Source organism: Carassius carassius, chromosome 15 (assembly GCF_963082965.1).
Source record: "Carassius carassius chromosome 15, fCarCar2.1, whole genome shotgun sequence".
Lineage (NCBI taxonomy): Eukaryota > Metazoa > Chordata > Actinopteri > Cypriniformes > Cyprinidae > Carassius > Carassius carassius.
Genome location: NC_081769.1, coordinates 21,541,428 through 21,564,709, shown reverse-complemented (window position 1 = coordinate 21,564,709; position 23,282 = coordinate 21,541,428). Strand labels below are relative to the sequence as shown.

General features: G+C 37.6%; 1 protein-coding gene across 7 annotated transcripts; it reads left to right on the top strand.

The window, feature by feature from the left end:
• The first annotated feature begins 216 nt into the window (after window positions 1-216).
• On the top strand, window positions 217-21,398 carry adam15 (ADAM metallopeptidase domain 15). Of its 7 annotated transcripts, none has more exons than XM_059567962.1 (25): window positions 217-838; window positions 2,665-2,759; window positions 8,201-8,277; window positions 8,361-8,439; window positions 8,536-8,612; window positions 9,199-9,406; window positions 9,501-9,566; window positions 9,781-9,852; window positions 10,486-10,655; window positions 10,739-10,823; window positions 10,910-11,058; window positions 11,136-11,313; window positions 12,205-12,297; window positions 12,386-12,581; window positions 12,669-12,777; window positions 13,004-13,199; window positions 14,004-14,081; window positions 14,183-14,294; window positions 14,405-14,552; window positions 15,828-15,936; window positions 18,236-18,301; window positions 18,430-18,510; window positions 19,746-19,814; window positions 19,998-20,149; window positions 20,237-21,398. In XM_059567962.1, exons 1-25 carry the CDS (start codon window positions 679-681, stop codon window positions 20,304-20,306), a joined length of 2,895 nt encoding a protein of 964 aa, XP_059423945.1. In that variant the 5' UTR covers window positions 217-678; the 3' UTR covers window positions 20,307-21,398. The 7 variants fall into 7 exon arrangements, with proteins under 7 accessions (XP_059423945.1, XP_059423944.1, XP_059423947.1 ...); XM_059567961.1 differs by having other exon boundaries at window positions 218-838; window positions 19,995-20,149; XM_059567964.1 differs by lacking the exon at window positions 18,430-18,510 and having other exon boundaries at window positions 218-838.
• The last annotated feature ends 1,884 nt before the right edge of the window (window positions 21,399-23,282 follow it).

Below are 23,282 nucleotides of genomic sequence, written 5' to 3'. Positions count from 1 at the left end.
CTCGCAATTAAACTTTCATGTCTAACTGTTTGAAAACGCATAATTGTATACAATGAATATATTTTCAGACCTTCCCAATCCTGTTTTGACGTCCTTTAGTACCACCCCCACCCCCATCTTTAACCGCTGTAGGCTACGCCCAGAATTTTTCTTTATTATTCCAGCTGTTAAAGAAGAACCAATGCGTATATAATCACTCTGGCGAGGATTTGAATCAGACCGGTCAGCAAAGAGTTAACGCGAAAGAGGAAATCCCATCTGGTTGGACACACTGAGAAATGCGATTATACTGCTTCAGTTTAACACGGGCGATCGGACGGATTGCGCGCTATGCGACCCTCCTCATAGAGAAAGCGTTTTCTACAAGGTGATCATTATAAGCGACGCCTCTGTATCTAAGCGAAACAGAGTAGCCATTGTTATTGCTGGGACTGAACTGATGTTTTCAGCAGGATGTGGGTTGTCCTGACAGAACTCACACTGGGCCGAGGACACTCGTTCACAACGGACTGTAGTTCTGCGTCCGGCAGCAGGTGAATTGCCAGGTGCGCCTTCACGTGTGACATCGTCTGACCGCGGGCCGTTTTAACGCGAAGCGCGTGACTGTTTTTAACAAGTGTACTGATTCGCTTCTCTACTTGAATTCAAATAAGAGACAGCTCAATGCGTCACTGAACCATGAAGCACCATCATCAGTTGTTCAGGTGTTTTTGGCGAGCTCTCGTCACTGTTCTTCTGTTTGAAGGCACCCCGCTCATGATGTTCAGGGGGACCTTAACTCTGACCCTAAACAGGGATGACAGCAGCTTCACACGGATAACTCACTCCTTTCACAATGGTATGAGATGCTCTGCTTTGAATATTGCATGGTAATTGTTGCATAAAGGCAGTTAGGAATAATTATACATTTGCTTCTAAAACTTAACATATAATGCTCTGTTTTGTTTGTAAACCAGTCAAACAAGAAGAGATAAACATTATTTATTTGGTTAATTAAAGAACATTTAACACCCATTGAACTTTTTCATTGCACACAAGGTTCTTTAGATGATAGATGTGGATATTCTTCAAACTAAGGAAAGAAATGGTCCTTTTAAGAACTGTTCACTAATATGTTATTTCCCTTATGAAAATTAACCATGGTTTTATTATAGCAAACGTGAAGTAACCGTGTTTTGTGGTGTATTGACTACCATTTGTATAACCACAGTTTTATTACAAATGATCATGGTTACAATGATTTAACTACAGTGGCAAGGGATTTTTTATTATAATTATTATTATTTTTTTTTTGTAGTAAAACCATGGTTAATTATCATAAGGGTTGGTTGGGGAAACCCAAAATATTTCTTCTGTAGACACTAAAAAACCAAAAACACAGAAACACAGTGGACAGCTCAGCTATTTTAGTCTAGATAAGTCACAGGCTCTGTTCTTAAATAGTCTTAACAGCAGACTATCTTTTACCCACCTAATCACAGGCTCAATGTTTGTCAACTGCTCAAACAGTATAATGTAGGACTGTTCATTCATGATCATAATTGCTCTTCGATCTGGGCTGCTGTAAAAAAAAAAAAAAAAAAAAAGCTTATTCTGTAAAAGCCATTACACTTCCAAAATGCTCACTCATTCCCTTCAGGATTTCCAGTACTGACTTGTTTCCAAGTAAATTAAATAGTTTGTTGAGAATGCTAGAGCTATAATGTCATCTCCGCAAGTTTTGTCATTTTTGGCTCCTAGTTCCAGCTATTTGTTCGAACCAGACTGACCAGATTGTATCTGTTGCTTCTGATTCAGTTTAGAGGCCCTGCAAACAGTGCTTTGCGTACATGCTCCAGCACAGCTGTCAGTCACAGACAGAACAACAGCTGCCCTCACTGCACAGCTAGCCTTTATAGTGGTTATTACTCACAAGTGTGTTCCTGTTAGGTGTATGAGTGTGAGCAAAACTGTTCTAACACTCTGAAATGAACATGCATTATTAGAGAAAAACACAACCTTTCATCAACCCATCTTTAATTCTTTGAAACTGATAGGTTAATAATAAATAATGGAAGATAGAATCTTACAAACAGAAACATAACTTATCTATCTTTGTTAGTTTCACCAAATTTGACATTCAGGGAAAATGTTGGAAACATTAGCCAAAACAATAACCAGTAATTACCCAAGTATTTAGGTTGCATTAACAACAACAACAAAAAAACAAACAAACAAAAAACAGACTTTTCAAAGTTGAACAGATTAACCCCTCTTTCATTCTGACTCATTTTCAGTAAGCAGTTTGAAATAATTACCACACAATGTTTTATTTATTATTATTATTTTTTTCACAATAAAATCAAAGTTTTTTCTTTGTATAAAATTCTTAATGTTATGACATGGCATGCTATGAACTTTCACCTTGGCCCTACAATGTTATCTAGCACTTAATATATACATTTACGACCAAAAAACTACTAAAAGTTTTTCTAAGCACAAGTTGGTTTGCTTAAGTAGCGATGAATGGTTTGTTGTATGCAAAAATGTTGTAGATATTCTTGTTATAAAATATTTATGATGCCAAAAGCCTTTGAAATTAACCAGGGAAATTGGCACATTTTGTGTATGACAGTTCATAAGACGATAGGAATTTTAAAAACTAGTTTTCTTTATCTCCTACAGTCACTAGTCATAGAAGAGAACTGAAGCCTCTGGCAAAGACAAGGCCGTTTGCTTTTGTCAATGGTCTTAGGAGAAGCCTGAGTGAGGTTTTACAGGTGAGTTTTTGCACTGTCTGAGAACAGAAAAAATGAATCACAGTAAAGTAGCATGTTGAATTGATTGACATTTCATGCCTGTGTGGATCAAATTCCTTACTGGAACTAGTAATAAAAGTGTGTGTGTGTGTGTGTGTGTGGAATGGGGGAATTTAGCAGGACATGAATACAGACTTGCTCTCAGCGGCACAGGAAGTGTCCATCCCCTTAATGCTGCCTCTAGTTCCTCATACTTTATGGCAGGAAATTTCCAGCTGAATATTTCAACACACCTACATTCTCCCTCCAGGACAGGACAGATACAGACACCAAACCCACCTCTCTCTCTTGAACTTCAATTACTCATTCACTGTCTCATAATTGTCACGATGTCACTTCTCCCAACAGTGTGATATATATATATATATATATATACAAAATGCTCCCTGGGCTATAAGCTGATTCATTTATTTTGTCATACACAGCCCCTCTGTGCCTGGTTGAATAACAAAAACTGAAGCAACCATGGTCTGTTTATAGCCTGTTTTGCCATGGAAAGGAAAGGCGAGTGCAAATGGCTTGGGTGTGTGTGTTTTTATGTATGTATGTGTGTGTGTGTGTGTGTGTGTACACCAATGAATACAGTCTGTTGGTTATAAACTGTTGGCCTCAAGCCATCCACCACCCACTTACTGGAACTCAAATTATATTAATATTGCAATTAGAGAGTGTTCATCTCATCTAAAACCTGAAAATGGCTTATACAGTTTAAAGGGATTGTTCACCCAAAAATGAAGATCATGTACTCACCCTCATGTCATTCTAAATCGACTTTATTTTAAAACTTGTCTTAATAAAGTAATTTTCTGAGTGTCACTCCATAAGAAATCTCTTATGGCCCCCTAATAGAGTTTAATCTGTGTAGTCATATCCCACAGTTTTATTTACCTCAACCACAATTAAATATAGTGGCTTCTAGGGCTAGCAACCAGATTCATTTAAAACATTTCCATTCATGATGTTTAGTTCCATTTACATGCATTTTCCACCAATGTGGATGGAGCACTCGGATGGTGTTCCCATGCACTTTGTAGCGTAAAACATACATTGCTACCAGTGAAAACTGTTTCCTGAGTGAATGACTTTTATGAGGAAATCAAAAACATACTGGTGTGAATGGCTCATATAAGTTGGTTCTTTTTTTTTTTTTTTTAGAGAATATGAGCAGGACTCAAATGGGCCAAGGCTAAGGCACAGGCAAACCATGAGTTCTGATGCAGTTCTCATCCTTCACCCCTTCTCTTATGCTCCGTTTCTTCATCACACTCAGCTAGCCTCAGTAAAAGTACCCCACCCAGCATTCATCAGCTGCTGAGGTCATTGCATGTGCTCAGGGAAATTACCTCAGACTGAAAAAGAGAGGCTTATAAAGAGGGGGAGAAATGGCGGAGCAGAAAGCAATAACAGAATAGAGGGAGAAAGAGGAGAACAGATTGGCTGAGGCAGAGAAAAGAAAAGGGGAAAGATGGGGGAAAGAGAGAAGCAGTAATGAGTATTCAGGGATGGAGTGCTTAAAGGGATAGTTTGCCTAAAAAATAAAAATGTGTCATCATTTCCTTACTTTCATGTCGTTCCAAACCTGCATGACTTTGTTTCTTTAAAAGAACACAAAAAGCTTATTTAATATTTAATTCCCATTTGGTACCACAACAGTTTTAAAATCATATAAAAAAAGGGGTTCGTAAATGGTAATTTCCAAGTCTTTTGAAGTCATTAAGATATCTGGATGATTTTGAAGAATGTTCAGAAAAAAGGGGGCTAGAGAAAAATTAGTCGGGTATGAAGGAATGTACTCTGAGACACTGAGGATGGAAGTGGCAGGCGTTTTGTAAAAGTTTGGAGTTTTAGGTGCACGAATAAAGATCTCCACTCTGCCTCCACCTCATAACTTATTTCTCTCACACGCTTGCTTCATAATATTAAACATAAAACAATGACCAAAAGTGAATGAAAACCCTCCAGTTTTGTTTCTGGCACATGGGATGTCTATTTGAAAAGTACACACATTCCAACCCTCTTTTTCATCTTTGCCTCAGTCACTAGTTTGACTTGGCCCTGGTTGTTCAGAGACAAGCGATCCACCCATTCCCAGTGAACTGCAGTCTGTTCCCAGCAGTTCATAGTAAATGCGCTCACAAGAACCATCTGATAGCAATAAATGTATAGTCTACAAATATATGCCTGTGGTTTTGCAGGAAACATGAACAATGCTGGAACAGTATTGTTGGTTGAATGTTTTTGTGAACAGCCCAGAGGTTCAATCTTAAGAGAAAGTGCTTGTATGGGTGTGTTGTGCAGCTCAGTAAATGACTGCAGATGTGGCTAGAGAGTGATGCTCTTGAGATGTCAGTCTCATGACCTTTTGGTGAACCTTTTCAGCAACTCCACAAGATCTTTCAGAGCATTTGAAGCTTTCGCAAGAGACTGGATGAGATCTGAGAGAGCTGTAGGAGGTCTGACATCCATCCAGGATTTCAGCACAACCTCTTGTACTTGAGACATGAAATCAAAATTGACCCTGTTTACTTTCCTAGATTCCTGGTGCTTTTGCGCATTCTTGATTCGTGTTATGTAAAGAAAATTTTGTCATTGTAACTTTTAATCAAAAAATAATAACTTGCTCCACCTCAGAAACAACTTTCCATGCAGGCAGGGAAAATAATGTTAGTAAACCAGTAACCCAACAGCTATTAATGCATTGTTTTCAGCTACTGTTGTAGGTGATGCAGCCTTTAAATACTTGCCAAAAGCAATTTAATGTTAGTTTACATCAATCTAAGAAGGCCACTGTAATAATAACATATGAAGTTAGATTTTAAAAAAGAAACTAACTAGGAAATTATTAGGATTAGGACTGGCTATCGATATTCATGTCCTGATATCCTGAATTCAGTTTCATATTCACAACTTCTATATTAGCAAATTCCTGACTGCACAGGATTCTGATTCTTTTGAGTATTTAAGTCTGTTATGTTGTTATATTTTGCTTACATATGAAAGAAATTCTCAGTTATTCCTATAAATTATTAAAGGGATACTCCACCACAAAATGAAAATGTTGTTCCAAAGCTGTAAAAGCTTCATTCATCTTCAGAACACAATTTAAGATATTTTGGATGAAAACCAGAGGGCTGTGACTGTCCCATAGACTGCCAAGTAAATAACACTCAAAATCCAGAAAAGTAAGAAAGGCATCATCAGAATAGTCCTTCTGCCATCAGTGTTTCAACCATAATGTTATGAAGCGACGGGAACACTTTTCGTACGCGAATAAAACAAAGATAACGACTTTATTCAACAATTCCTTTGTCAGCAGTCTCCTCTGTGTCTCTCCATATCACTTTATGCAGCGTATGTTCTTCTGTGTCAGCCGCGCCACAAGGATGCACTGTTTTCTTTCAAATCAAAGCATAAATACATGTAGAAACAGCACATCCTTGTGACACAGAAAAGCATACGCAGCATATGGTGATATAGAGAGACAAAAAGTATTCTAACATTACGGTTGAACCACTGATGGCAGATGAACTATTTTGAGGATGCTTTTCATACTTTTCTGGACCTTGACAGTGCAATTTACTTGGCAGTCTATGGGACAGTCACAAGCCTCCCAGTTTTTTTCCCAAAATATCTTAAATTGTGTTCCGAAGATGAACAAAGCTTTTAGGGGTTTGGAACGACATGGGGGTAAGTGATGAATGACAACATTTTAATTTTGGGGTGGAGTATCCCTTTAAAGAATCCTTTGTAACTTGGCATAAACACTTTTTTTTCAAACACTAAACAGAATCTAGTTCAATTGCTGATTATTTAAGAGATGAGTTTGTGGGTGATTCTAAATGATTAATTAAAAAGGCCAGTTGAAACAAGTTATTCGTTTGTGAATCTGGCTGTGATTGTGGTTGCCCTGTATGTTTTTGATTCACTAAAATGAACCTGTTTAAAAAAAGTCATTTGTTTGTAATTTGGGCTTCCGGTCAACACTCTCCGTTGCACACAGCCACGTGGACAACATGCAAGTTTCCTGCCATTATTTGGGGCAAACTTGGGTTCAAATATGACTTCTTTTGCTAGGGTTGCACTGCTGCTGAAGAGCATAGATTAAAAAATCAATAGGAATCTATTCACAAATATCATGACAAAATCAATATTTTCACTCAAGCTATTTGAGCTACATCCAGATACTCTTGAGAGTAAACTTGACCTTCACTCCACATGCTTGGAAGTCTCCTAAAAATCTCGGCAAAATCTCTAGGCTCTTCTTTTACTATCACTTCTCATAATTTCTTTGATTCTTTTTTTTTTTGGTTGTTTATTCTTTTCTGCTCTGTAATGTTTCATCTTTTGCTCTAATGTGGCATTAGCATTTCATCAGTTTAAGTGTGTGTTACTCTAACAGTTCAGAATTGCCTTTAACAAAAGAGAGAATTTAGCCTGCTTGGACTTCCATAAAAAAAGACGTAACCTTACCTTTTAAAGTCAGTTTGCTGTGAGAGATGTCTAACTTACAATGACCAGCAGGGAAAGAGAGATGCCGGTTCGAAGTCAGACAAACCAGCTTTTATTGGTTGAGAGAAGGAGGGGTCAATAAAGTAAGCTGTTTCCATTAGCACATTGGAGAAAAGCAGGAAACAGCAGCAGAGGTATAACAGGAAGCTGAGTGGGGTTTCACTTTTTCATCAGGCTGCTGAATGTGTGTGCGAGCCAAAGGGATGTGACAGAACAGCAGGAAAAGGTGCTTAGAATAGGAAGTGAGATGAGAGAAAGGCTCAGAAAGAGTATGGAGGAGAGGAAGTCTGTTTATAGCCCAGTTCACCCTCTAAAATCAAGCTAAATTTTACCCTGTCAGAGAACCCATCTTTTCCTCGACCATGTGCTGATGCAGTGATTCCAAATCAGAGGTGTATACAAGTTCAGGGTACTTGGAAAGATTTTCTTTCTGCTTTGTTAAATGTATAAAGCAGATTCAATTATAGATTAACTCATAACATTTCGAATCTTTCTGTGCTACTGTGTCTGTTTTCCACTCACAATTATTTTTTAGTTCAGTAATGGTTATAAAATCACATTGCACAAATAATGTGATGATATGAGTTAGCAAGCATTCATATTTATTACCAAAATATTAATTAAAACTATTCATTTTTGTCAATAAAGGGACACTGAAGTCTTACCGGGTCAAAAGCGTTTTTTATATATTAAAAAGTGTAGGTTTAACACAAAATATGTTTCTGCATGAAGAAAACATGATCTCATATGCACTGATATGAATAATGCACTCAAATGAATAAAGAGTTATTTGTAGCATTTTGCTGACGTGGAGCAGGAGGGCTTATAAATAGGCCTTGTTACATCTCTGTGTAACAAAAACATGAAATCTGTCTCTGTCTCATTCTCTCCAGAATGGTCACCCTGACAGATTGCTGTGTGGTTTACAAGTGGGAAGCAGCTTGTATATCTTGGAACTGGAGAAAAACCAGTAAGTAATTTCCTGTGTGTATAATCAGTATCTAATGAAGTTATATAAATCATCATCATATCTGAACTTTTGTCTGCTTGCAGAGATCTTTTGCCAAAGCCGCCTAACGTGTTCTACTATCTGCCAAATGGAACAGGGGTATCCATGAAGGAGAACCCAGTGGTGAGTTTGTACACTAGTGCACATTTATTTAACAACTCTATTTTTGGAATGTTGCAGTTATTTATTCACCTTAATGTCGATTTGTTTCTGTGACAGACGCATTGTTACTATCATGGTTCAGTGCAAGGTTACCCTCAGTCCCGTGTGGCTCTCAGCTCCTGCTCTGGGTTACGGTAATATTGCTTTACATGTTTCAGATCTTACCACATCCTATGAGAGAATTTACCCAATTATGCTCATTGCTAAACTTTCAAAAAATCAGTTTATTAGTAGACTGACTTAGATTTCAGAGGTCATGGAGTTGTTACTTAGTCAGAAAGATAGTGAATTACCTTAATAATCAACACAGATTACACAGGAAGCACATACATTACAGTTCACATGTTTGGGGTCGGTAAGAACCCCCTTGTGCTCACCAAGTGATGGCAAAGCTGGATTTTCAGCAGCAATACTCCAGTCTTTAGTCACATGATCCCTCAGAAATAATTCTAATATGCTGTTTTGGTGCTAATGAAACATTTCCCATTATTGTCAGTGTTGAAAACAGATATGCTGTATTTTTGTGGAATTGATGATACATTTTTAAAATAGGGTTATAAGAACAGTATTTGAAATAGAAACATTTTGTAACAATTCAAGTCTTTAGCATTAACTAATGAATATACATTTACCACATGTTTGAATCAGATGTGTGTGTTAACATGATGTTCGGTCTGTGTTAGTAATGTTGATTCATGACACTTCTCTTTCTCTCCGCAGGGGAGTGATAGTCATTAACGCCACACTGAGCTTTGAGCTGCTTCCTGAGGAAGAAAACCATGTAAAAGAAGAGGAAAGGAGTGGAGACATGGACGAAGGATGGATGCATGTGATCTACCCGACACATCCGCAAGCATCCGAGTCTAGAGAGTGTGGAGTGTCGCATACCTCTGTTCCTCCCATTCAGATCATTACACACACACACAGGGTGAGCAGGCTGTGTGTGTTTACTGTGGAATCTATTTATAGGTATGGCATTTGTTTGATTGTTGTCATAATCCTTTTCTGCTGCTGTGTGACAGAGTAAGAGAGACATTCTCTCAGAGACCAAATATATTGAGCTGGTGCTGGTGGCGGATCATAAAGAGGTAAGAGAGTAGACGAATTTCTGTCTCTCTCTCTCACACACACACACACTCACACACACACACACACACACACAGAGAGAGAGAGAGAGAGCTGTGAGATAGTTGCTCCCTCTACTGGTATATATACTGCATCACATCTACTCTTAATTGCTTTACAGTCTAAATATATGAATATTTAAGGTTCGAGTTTTGAGTTTCAGTTTCTTCCTCACAGTATCTGAATTATCAGAAGAATAATAAAACCGTAATCTACCGCATGTTGGATGTGGCAAACCAAGTAGACTGGGTAAGTTTTATTTTCTATACTGATCAAAATTGTACGATTTACTAGACTAGACTCACCAAGGCTACATTTATTTGATCAAAAGTAACGTGAAAACAGTAATATTACTGAATGAATTCAAAATATCAATGCTGAATTTTTTATATAATACTAGTCTTTATTGTCACATGATTTGGCGCTCCTAGAAACATTAATTATTATCAATGTTGAAAACAGTTGTGCTATTTAAAAATAGTTTTTAGGATTCAATATTTCTTTTAAATAAATATATTTTGCAACGTTATAAATGTTTTTTATTGTCATTTTAAAAAAATTTAATAAGTCCTTGCTGAATGAAAATATTAATTCCTTTCTTTAAAAAATAAAATAATAATAATAATAATTTCAAAGCATACAAGTCACAGTTTAGGAATTTATTTTGATTGAAATTTTATCATTATTCATTTTAGTACGTCCACCTTTTTATTTCAGTTAGTTGCCAAATCTACATTTCTAATATTCCATCTGATATCTATATTGTATCAAGACAGTTGTTACTAGTTATAGTTTTAGTTAATAATAACAACACTGCTTGCCACTATACATATACTGAAGTAAATATACTTGTCTAAATCACTGGCTGTCTCTCTGTCTCAGTTCTACCGGCCGCTGAATGTACGTGTGGCTCTGCTGGGTTTGGAGATCTGGAGTGACCAGGACAAAATTAAAGTGGATAAAAATCCCACTGAAACTCTAAACCGCTTCCTGGATTGGAGGACCAGGGAGCTTCTACCACGACTACGGCATGACAACGCACAGCTCATCATGTAGGTCCAGATGCATTGAGGAAAAATAGGCACCAGTTGATCAGATTTATTATGGTAAATCGTAATGTGCTTTTATATGTTAGGGGTGAATCATTTGATGGGACGACAGTCGGCATGGCATCGCAGTCCTCCATGTGCTCAAAGGATCGGTCAGGGGGAGTGAATGTGGTGAGAGAAATCTTTTGGTTAATTTGGGTCTTTATGCGCTAAAAAAAGTATTGTTTTAGTACTAACCCATGTTTCCTGTACTGTAGGATCACCTGGTGAGTGTGTTAGGTGTGGCGTCAACGGTGGCACATGAGTTGGGTCACAACCTGGGAATGAGTCACGATACAGCCGACAGGCGCTGCCAGTGCCAGAACGAGCCTCGGCTCGGGGGCTGCATCATGGAGCCCTCCACTGGGTGAGCGTTTGTTACAGTCTGATAATATAGTGCTGGTGATAAATCATGCGGTATGCAGTAAATGCTCTCATGTGCAGGTTTATGCCCGGTCAGCTCTTCAGCAGCTGCAGTGAACGGGATCTCTCTCTCAGTCTACTGCATGGTGGTGGAATGTGTCTGTTTAACGTGCCTCAGCCGGAGAGGCTTCTGGGAGGGCCACGCTGTGGGAACCTATACGTGGAGAAAGGAGAGGAGTGTGACTGCGGCCTACTGGATGTAAGAAAACACCTTTTACATTTAATTCCATTTAATTATTTACATTTAATAAGGTTAGAAAAAAAAATTGAGACTCGAAGTACTGTATTCTCTGTGAATCAGTCACATTTTTATCATCTTTCACTTTTAATATATTTGTTTAAGCATAGTGGTTATAATAAATGTTGATTATAATGTTAATATAATTTATGTTTGCTATATATTTTAATTCATATTCTATTCTAAATACTGTTGACTTTAAAGGATTTGTTGTGGAGTGCGGGAAATTAAGCTAAGATGTATTTATATAGTTAAAAATATAGTTTTATATTATTTACAAGTATTTTACATGTATTTCTTAATATAATCAAATTTACACTGATGTACTTATTTGTGTTTTTATTTCTCTCCACAATGCAATTTTGACCCACTGTGAGAAATTCCATGTATGGTGTATTCCATGTATTCCATGTATCACCAATGTATGGTGACCCATACTCAGAATTAGTGCTCTGCATTTAACCCATCCAAAGTGCACACACACAGCAGTGAACACACACACACATCGTGAAAACACGCCCGGAGCAGTGGGCAGCCATTTATGCTGCAGTGCCCAGGAAGCAGTTGGGGGTTCGATGCCTTGTTCAAGGGCACCTAAGTCATGGTATTGCCGGCCCGAGACTCGAACCCACAACCCTAGGGTTAGGAGTCAAACTCTCTAACCACTAGGCCACGATTTTAAATCCGATTCAAAATCGAGACTCGTTAGATTAAAAACGACTCCCTCCCCTAATCATCAGGGCTATTAAGAATTTGATGACAAATTCACTGTCCAAACATGTTAGCCTATAGGATTGTAAAACAAATGTCACCTCTGTAATCTGCTTCCTGTCTGTGTGTGTGTGTATTCAGGAATGTAATGACCCTTGCTGCAATGCCAGCACATGTAAACTTGTTCCCGGGGCCCAGTGCTCTTCTGATGGTATCTGCTGTGAGAACTGCAAGGTTTGTAAAGGTGCATTTGATAATACACATAAACATGCGCAGGTAACGCCACTCTCTCACTGCATCCTAACCACATCTTTCCCAACAGCTGCGTGTGGCCGGGTCCGTTTGTCGGGAGCCGTTAGGAGACTGTGATTTGCCAGAGTACTGCACTGGCACATCGCCCTACTGTCCTCCTAATGTGTTTCTGCAGAACGGAGAGTTATGCAAGGATGGGTCCTCGTACTGCTACAGCGGCATATGTGCCAGTCTGGACGAGCAGTGCCAAATGCTCTGGGGACCGAGTGAGTGTCACATGCTTCACAATGATAAATCTGATGATTCTCATCTAGAATCTAGATCTAATCTCTTTTCTCTCCCCCCCTTCCAAGACTCCACCCACGCTCCACCCATCTGCTTCTCCTCTGTGAACAAGCAGGGCAATAAATACGGAAACTGTGGCCAGATGCCCAACCTTTCCTACATCCCCTGTTTAAAATGGTGAGGACTTGTAGCCTGAAATCTGATCATTTCCAAGCACTGATATGATCATGATTGTTTCCTAAAATGTTTATTATCCAACTGTCTGTTTTGTGATTTATTTGCATATACTGTGGAAGCACAGTTACAACAAAACTGTGCTGTGATGTTGTTTACATCCATTTACATCTGACCTAATGGAAATATGATTGCAATCTTTGTTCTTAATGTGCTATGTTTTGTTTAGGGACGTGCGCTGTGGTAGGATCCAGTGTCAGGGTGGAAATGAGCGTCCTCTGCTGGGCTCCAACGTTGAGATTCTGATCACAACGGTCAAACTGAACCAGAGTGACTTTACCTGCCGGGGCGCCTATTTTAATCTGGGTGACGATGTTTCGGACCCAGCCATGGTGTCCCAGGGGACGGCCTGTGGACCCAACAAGGTGAGTGTACATTAGGTTTTTATGTGTATTTTTAGGAGTGTCTGCTGAATTCCATAATAAGAGATTTTCTTACCATAGGAAGAGAATTAGGAAGATTTTTGTTGTTGATGTTTGTTTTTTCCATCACAGAATCCTGAAAAAAATTAAATAAAATGGTTTCCACAAATCATTATATGTGACCCTAGACCATAAAACCAGTGTTAAGTAGCACAGGTATATTTGTAGCAAGTCAAAAATACATTATATGGCTTAAAATGATTGATTTTTTTTGATAAGTTGATTTGTAATTTGCATTGCTAATAACTTCATTTGGACAACTTTAAAGGCAATTTTCTCAATATTTGGCTTTTTTTGCACCCTCAGATTCCAGATTTTCAAATAGTTGTATCTCGGCCAAATATTGTCCTATCCTAAGAAACCATTCATCAATGGAAAGATTATTTATTCAATTAAAATTGACCCTTATGACTAGTTTTGTTGTCCGGGGTCACATATTATGTTATAGTACTATCTTGAGCACAAATCAGCATTTTAGAATGTATTTTAAAGGATCATGTGACACTGAAGACTGAACTATTGTAATTTCAGTTTTCCCATCAAAAGAAATAAATTACAAAAAAGAAAAGAAAAAGAAAACACTGTAACATATATTGAAATAGAAACAGTTATTCTAAATACTAATATTTTACAATAATAAATATTATAAATTATTAAATAAATAATATTTATTTATGCTCCTGAACATATTTGAAATTTGTATTAAATTTATTTCCTGTTTGATTTAATGTAACATTGTTTTCTCAGGCATGTGTAGACCAAAAGTGCCGGGACGTGTCCATGTTTGGTGTTGAGGAATGCCGCAGGAAGTGCAATGGCCACGGGGTGAGGAGGGGGGAGGGACACTGCCACTTCAGAGAATGATAAACATTTAAAAATAAAATTCTAATTCATGTTATTTTTCCCTGTTTTGTGTCTTTGTGTAGGTGTGTAACAGTAATAAGAACTGTCACTGTGACGAAGGCTGGGCTCCTCCTGACTGCAGATACTCTGGGACCGGTGGCAGTGTGGACAGCGGCCCTGCACGAGAGCCTAGAGGTACCACACACACACAATGATTCATTAGACACTTGGACTCAGTATGAACACATAATCACAATGATTACATTGGCGTGGTAGTGTTTAGCCTGGTTTTTGTCTGTATACAGATTCAGATCCTGCGCGGGTGGCTCTGCTGGTCATTTTCCTGTTTGTGTTACCGGTCTCGCTGCTGTTTGTCGCACTCCGCTTCCCGCGCTGTCGACGAGGCCTTGTGTACCTCGGCCACACCCCCTTCAACAAGAGCCGACAGAGCCGGTAAGACTAAGAAAAACACAGAATGACTCAGAGGATAATAGGATAATAGATGACGTACTTTATTAAAGCAATTTATCTCAGTTTACTTAGCCTGTGTAAAGCAGCAATGAAACATGATGGAGAGATACTAATAATTAATTAATTTAAAAATACATTTAAAAATGCAATTTAAGCTTGCATTGACTTAAAGTATGATGAGCATGTTTTTAACTTCTGAATTCAAATTATTTTTGAGAAAGATAAATCATAAATGTTCCGGTGAAACAACAGTCCGGACAACATAATAAAGGAAAAAGCTTTAAAAAGAATAAAATTAGTAAAAAGAAACCTTATTTAGTAGTTTGGCAAAAATCTTTTAAAAATTAATAAAGGATTTGACCTTTTAATAAACTGCTTATCAATATTAAAAATTGTTTTCAAGGTGTAAGGACTATTGAACTTTTCGCTTGATGGTTACACCACATTAAATTTAAACCTTTATTCAAAAGTAAAAAAAACTAAAACAAATGAAACCAAAATGAATACAAAGAGTACATTTCTAAGAGTTTGGCAGAAACATACTGTATAAAAAAACAAAACAGCACTACCATAAAAACACAACAGCCAGACAGAAATTACAACCTTAGGTGTTAATGTCAGATAAAAGATAAAATCATTCATCACAGTCATAGGTCATATTGTAAATCATTAATGATATTATTTTACTGTGTTTTACCCACGGTGCAGTGGGGTCTCGGTGGCCTATATCGAATACTGTATGAAAGAGGAAAACCAGAGGTATCTCTAAATTTGGAGTTTCAGTTTGTGGTGCAAAGCAAGCCATGTAGTAGCAGTCGCTGTTATCCTATAGCTGAACATTTCTTTCTCACCAGCAGGGGCTTTGGATGACAATTAAAAACATTTTTTTTATTCTATTGGCTTAGCATTGGCTGTCATTGACAAGCTCCTCTCAGGTCATGTGCTCTGTAGTACTTATAGCATAAGAGTCTCTTACACCAGAGGTCTGGTTCGATGAGAAAAAAAAATGTTTGTTTAGTTTTAAATGTTAAGTATCTCCCTGCTAGCTGTTTTTCTCACACAGTTCTCCAGTTCCCTGTTAAAAACAGTATGTGAAGTAGATTTAGATAGTGAGATGCTTGTTGTTCTGTAACATTAAATTCTCCCCTCTGATATTATATTGGTATACATTTATGTAACATATTTAATTTCTTTATGCTGAAAAAAGTAACATTATTTTGAGGTTAATATTGTGAAGATATTGTATTTTCCCCACAGGACTCCTGCCATGGAGCTTGTAAATGCTCGAAATGGAGATCAGGTGCAGCCGCTCAGGTACCAGTGGCCCCGCCAGAGCGACATCCCTCTCACCCAGGCTATCAGCAAGGTACAGTAAATCTGATCTAGAGAAAAACAGTGCTGCTCAGTGATACAATTACTGGAGTATGATCTTCTATAATGCGGTGTAGGGTTACTGAGTCTGTACAGAAATATAGAAATGAGCTCACAGTGAGGTCACCATGTCCAGAGAGGGGAAATGACAAAGCAATCTGGTGCTAGATTAGAGTTTGAGGTCTGTAAGATTCTCTCACTTCTTCTTTGTTGTTGAAAGAAGTGTCTTATGCTCCCAAAGGTTGCTTTTATTTGGTCAAAAATACAGTGAATATGGTATGTACATTTTATTAAAATTTAAATAACGCTTTTGTATTTTAAAATGTATTGTATTTCTGTGATGGCAATGCTGAATCTTCAGCAATCCAGTTACTCCAGTCTTCAGTCTAATATGCTGATTTGGTGCTCATTAATCAGTTCTTATTATTATCAATGTTGAAAACGTTCAACAAACAAATTGAATGAAAAGTTGAGAATAACAAACGTCTTTACTGTGACTTTTGATCAGTTTTGATCCTCACTGAATAGATGTAATTTATAAATGTAAAATTGTAAAATAAAGCGTAAAATAAGTACAAATTTTAAATAATACAAGTTAAATCATATTTTATATGAATATATTGGCAGTCTCATTTATCTGTTTCCCAAGGCTGTTTAATTGTTGCCAAATGTAGAGATAGTGAGATAACAATCTAGTATCATATCAAAGTGAACATTCTGGTAATGATCCAACCCTAGAATGTATCATGTGCTTCTCTGTAGTAGATCATTCATTTTTTTTATCAGTAAGTAGGACAGAGGCAAAACCCCAGTTATAGATGTCCGTTTTAAAGCTACTGAGGGCTGATACACAGCCATTGGGTTATAGAGGGTTGTCACAGTCCTTCTCTTTCACCTGGATAACAGAGTTGGTCTGGGTGACTTTTAAAGGGTTCATATGATGCTTTTTTAAAGATCTTTTTTTGTGTGTATTTGGTGTAACAGAATATGTTGACATGCTTTAATGTTCAAAAAACACATTATTTTTCACATTATGTACATTATTGTAGGTCCTCTATGCCCCGCCTCTCTCTAACACATAGTATTCTACAAAGTCCCTCCTTTCTGACAAGCACAGTCTGCTCTGATTGGCCAACTGACCCAGTGCATTGTGATTGGCCAAACACCACAAGCACTGATCAGAAATGTAACGCCCCTTTCCATAATCGTGAGCTTCATCTTTCAACATAAATGTAAATACAGTAAATAATGTCCTTAGTTTTACCATCAGTTCAAGCCCAAAAGGGGAACAGAGTCACGTGACAGACGCAGTGATGAAGCTCATATGTGTTTGCAGTATACAAGCCACAGTCGGTTAAGACAGCTGACTCCACTGTGTGACCCTGTCTCTCTCTCTCTCCCACACACACGCGGCGCGCAAAACACTGCATTGGAACATTCAATAGCAAATGCTTAAACTAATAACAAAACATTCTTACAGTAGCGGATTCAGAAGCGCCAGATTGTCGTATCAATGTCAGAATGACCTCCTCTTCTAGGTTCACGAAACGGTCATCCATAAAATGCGTTGCTGTTGTAAGTAATCTTAAAGATTCCTAAATGCATCTACTTTCAGAAGACCAAATAAAGTGCTTTTGCTTTCGCCTAGAAACACACAGCATCTCCCTGACATGGCTGCTTCAACACTAACTGCGGTTACTGAAACCACACCTTTTTTCTTTGCGTGAACATTTGGGCGGGTTTATGCAAATATTTCCACATAGTGACGTAGAGATGTGGGGGTGTGTTTGAATGAGCCGTTTTAGGGGGTGTGGCAGAGTCTTAACTTTTATGAAAATCCACTTTGGATTTGAGACTTTAGTCTTTGCAACTTTACAAATCTTATTCATGTACAAAGAGCTTGTAACACTCCAAAGAGAAAGGAAAATTTTAAATCGCATCATATGACCCCTTTAACATCGTTCCGTGGAAAAATGACAAAAACTGTGCTTGATTCAGTAAAATTACAGCTAGTATTCTTGTTTTCTGTATGTAAAACGTATGTAAAACTGTATGCATTGCTCCTCTGTTGAACCTTCCCTGCATGAATACTGCATATTTTACCACATAAACTTCTAAAATATCTGACAGTTACTGGAGTTCACTGAGATCTGCTGCTGTAACAATACCATGGTTTATCAGCCAATTACTGTCATGCCTAAACCAGCTAACTTTCCTTATGGTAACGTGCATGTACAATAAAAGTTCACTCCCTTTCTGCTACCCCCTCCGCAACACTTTTGTCTTATTATTAGGTCCAAAACAGGCCTGCTGCTCCAACTAAACCTCTTCCACCTGATCCTGTCGTTAAACCCGCTCAGGTAAATCTCATTGCTGCTCACAAAGCTTGTGAGGAACAGAGATGTATAGAGGTGTTCTGGTGGTAGATGTAGAGTTGTGTGATATGCACAAACCAATGTGGTTTTTATTGCTCTCTCTGGTTCTTCAGTTGGCGGGGCATTGGCCCGCCCCTCCCACCAAACCCCTCCCTCCTGACCCCATCCCCTCAGAGAGCAAGATACAGTGCAAGGTAGAGGGAGCAGTTGCTGCTAGCTGCCGTGTATGACTGTGTCTGTTATTGTGTCTTGGCCCAAAGTGTCTACCTTTAGAAACTCACTCCATGTTTCTAGTTGTGGTCCTTGTCTCTGTGTGGTTGCATGTGGGTTGCTGTCCTTGTCAATTGGGTTTAACAGTAAGATGATGGTGGTTTGTGCATGTGGATGGGAGTGAATGGAGTGAGATCAGACTGGGGGAGAGTAAGAAGTCATATGTAATCTGGAATATTTTTAAATATCACCATAAAGAAAATGTTCTATTGACATCTAATTCATCACAATGTGCACTTCCAGTTGTAAGTTAAGTTCAGTTGACTTGAATGCTTATGTATTAATAGCTTTACCTTAATTACCTTATTAGATTTGTAAACCAGTATTCATTAACAGACAACACAGGCAATCACTTATAGTAATACATTTTTATTAATTAATGTATAAAAGTCCAAAAATTAAATTAACCCACAACCCCATTTTAAAAAATAAATTATTTCCGATTTATTTTAAAATGTTGTATAAAACCTAGTGCCCTTGTGTGAATAAGAGTTAATATATGCCAACACTACAAGCAGTTTAATTTGTTTTTTTTTTAAACTGAAGACAGCTTTATTGAAACGTTGAACATCAAAGAAATAAAAAAAGACTACTTTTGTGCTCATTTTATCACTTGATATTTATTATCACATGTAAAATGTTAATGTAAACCTTCCACAATAAAATTTGAGCAATTAAGGAGTTGGAAAACATCACTATTAATAATAACTAATTTGTAAAAACTTTTCTGTGATGCATTTTGCAGAAATACTTTATATATATATTAAGCATTATGAGAGTAGGTGATTTCAAAACAACAGTGTTAACCTTACTTTAATGGTAGCTGTACCTTAACCTTAATTCAAGCTTAGTACAGTGCTATGAAAAAGTCTTTGCCCCCATGTGCATATAAAATATATTTTATCTCTCCCAGTCTCTCTGCAAGGTGAAAACAGTGATATTTGACCAGTCTTTTGCATGGATGAATCAAAGGAATCAATTGTGCAGTGCATGGCCTATGATTCAGTCTGGTCTCGGACAAATTCATTTTCTGATCAAGGGAAAATCATGTTGGAATAGATTGATCCCCAATGATTTGAGTAAAACAGCACAGTAAGATAGTCTCACCCATCGCTTGCCTTTCTCTGTCACATGGCTGCATCTGCGACTGTACGTCCAGCCCACAGGATCACGACCAGCTGCTCCAAGCAAGCCTCTCCCTCCTGACCCTGTCCTCTCTACCCGCCAGGTATCACCACAGGCGTGGAAAGTGTAACTCTCTATTAACAATACTAATCAGCTCTTGTTCTGATACATCTGAGAGTATCTGTTTCCCTCAGTGCTGTCCTTTTGCTTTTATTTTGAACAATGATGTATAGCAAATCGAACTTATAAGACAAAAAAAAAAAATGACTTCATCCTGTTTCAGAAGCCCATTCCCCCCAAACCCCCAGTTCCCAAGAAACCACTGCCTATGGATCCTTCATCCCATCCTCATCCACCCCCACTGCTGGGACACCCAGGACCTGCCACATCTTCATCATCTTACTCGCAAAACCCTACATCAGCTGCTGCTCCTGCCAGGTGAGAGGATAGATGCTTTTTTAACAAGAGATTAAATATCGTCTATGGAAAAGTGCTATCTTGATCATGTCATATTTCTATGTACAGACCTGCCCCTCATCCGCCTTTACGGAGACAGCAGTACCCTGGGAAACCCCACGCTCCTCACCAAGTATAGTCAGGAAAGAAACGCTGGACCGGTTGCAAATTTATGGACTACACTTTATTTTTTCTTGTTTAGTGGTAAAAAATAATTGTCATTAAAACAAGATACATTTGAGAAGAAAAATTGCATAACATATTAAAGCTTATTTTTAGAGAATGTTTTCTGAATATAAAGGATATAACACTGTTTATACCCTATATATTTGTATTATATAGGGTAAGAAATAGTGTGAGATATGCAGTTTTCCTTCTCGTGTAATTGTATTTGAAGGACTTTTATGGGTTTTTATTTTTACTAGGAAACAAGACAAAAAGACAGATTTTTTTTTGCCATTTGGATCCACTGTGGGACACTACGTGATCTAGACTTGCACAATTCTATTTGCACTGACCATGAGTGGGGATTTGATTCTGCAGGGTGAACATTAACACCCGTACAGACATTTGTTGCTCTGCAGCTGGATCAGAACTTCAACTTACAACTCCTTTTGAGGCTCACTGGGCTATCTGAGAAATGACAGACTCCAATGAAGATGAACGACTTTTGACAAAAAATACAAACTTTTCAAAGTTGACATGAAGTGGATGAAGTACATTCCTTTTCAGCTGCTCAGTTCAGTGCATGGAAATAGGATATGAGGAGATGATGCCTTGAGGAAGGAGCCCTGATTTCTTTCTCTGAGATGCTGCATGCATGCTCAATTTGCCTGATCTGATCTTTTCCTACAGAATCTCTTTGGTGCCTAAATACTTTGCCACACAAATTTGTCATCAATGATTGTTCTAATACAGTCACACCAAAACTGAATTTCCGAACTCTTTGTTTCTAGAGCTGAAAATTCTCTGTAAATTCTGTCCGGTGTATTACATTCCACTGGTCTCAGTACAGACATTAGCATTGGACACAAACACACACTCTCTGTAAATGTCTTATATCGGTATCAAGACCATTCATATTGTGATTGTAAATGCTGCTGCAAGGGAAAAGCTGGCTGATTAGAGGATCGCCTTTTTGATCAAAGCACTGAGGAAGGTATATTTAAGTGAATTTTGACATATGCAGTATTTTTAATGCAATAAACATGGGATTTATTTTTACACTTGATTCATGCATGCTGTTTTCATTGTCTTATTTTAATATGAATCATCTCCATATTGTATTTATCTAGCTTTATCACACAGGTCACGACCGTACAAACATTTGCTAACAAGCAACATTAAGATGTAACATCACAGAGGTATGTGACATCACATCCTTTTATGGTGGTGAGTGGCTGGGCCATATAAAGTTAATGACTGTGATGATAATAGATTGATGCTCTTCAGTGTGTTTAAGTTCATTGTGTTAAAAATATATAATAAGAAAAAACAGGTATTGGCAGAATAACAGAGTAAATAGAGTAAAATCTATCATTTCAGATGAACATATGCTAAAATCCCATATCAATATGTCATCTGCTACAAGTTCCATTACACATTGTGACTACCTTAAATGGTGAAAAATGTCTCATTATGGACAGGCATCATAATGAGATCTGCTGCTGTGTAATGTCACCTTTGCCACTATTGACTTTTATTGCATGTTATGTAACCAGAGCATTTGATACTGTATTCACACCTACAACTTGCTTCAACTATATCCTCCAAAAAATAAGGCCTTAAAAATTCAAAAATCTCAGATTTAACACTTAAACATCTTAAATTCTGAGAGCCAGGACTTCAAATGTTGTATACCTAGTATTTTTTTCCTCAACATTTTTGTCTTTTCCATTTAAAATATCAATTACTTGAGATGAAGATATGATTTTTTTTTTTTTTGATAAATGTAAGAAAATCAAGTGAATAGATATTTGTCACTGGGTTACGAAAAGTTTTTCCTTTGAATAAAACTTTTTTTTTTTTTTGTATGCCATTGTCAGATATTTACTTGCTTTAATCATAAATTCATGATCAGTTTCAATTTAGAGAACATGCATAGAGAACAAAATTGTTTGCTTTTATTTATTCCTAGTCTTAAAAAGTTATTTAAAGAAGTCTTTAATTTCCCTTCAAAAAACCTGTATAAGTCATCAGAAAAGCGGTAACAGAAAACTTTCTGTGCTTTTTGTCTTACACTGGAGAAAAAAAAAACCTTTTGTTAGCAGTCTATCAACCGGTATAGGATGTTACATTCTTAGCTAACCAGACCCAGTTTCTCATCTCAGATTAAGAGGGGAATTTGAAATAGCTACTCAGACTTTTTCAGTCAGGTTTCTCTAACCACACAAAATAGGTTTTAGTTTGTTTCCTGTTTTCAGTGACTTAACCATGAACCATGACCAATCTAGAAAGTCATAGTTCTAACTGTATCCACTATTCTTACAAGACATAAAAAAAGACATTTTTAAATAGATAATATAATGTATTAGATATTAGTTAGATTAATTAGACATGGGAAAGTAATGTCAATTTGATTTTTAATTGTCATTGCATAATCGAGAAGATCGATACCTCTGAAAGGCCGAAATCTCCATTTGAGGAGGGGGGTGGGTTACAGTACAGCTAGGTTCATTTTTTTTTATAATAGTTTATAAAACAAATATATCTCACAACAATGTGCTTCTAATATTTAAGAAGAATAAAAATAAGTGCACCGTGTTCGTGGAATGTACCATCCATGACCAAATTTGGTAAATATAATGTCAGACATCCATCTTAAACGCCTTTCAATCATTAAAGTGGCCAAGAGCACATTGTGGGAGGGCCTGCATGAGACATGGATGTTGTAAATGATGTAAGTAGCAGCAAAGTCAAAGTAGTGTGATCGCGCTCCGCGCTCCCGCGTCGCAGCAGTCAGTGACAGTGTGCCCTGGGACAGCAGAGAGGGACGACATCATCTGAGCAGTATGTATCTTTCAATAAGCTCCACAAATTTAGTTGTCATTTTCGGTCACTTTAGTGATTTTTAACATATTTTACCTGTGGTGTCCCCACTGTCATAGAAAATATT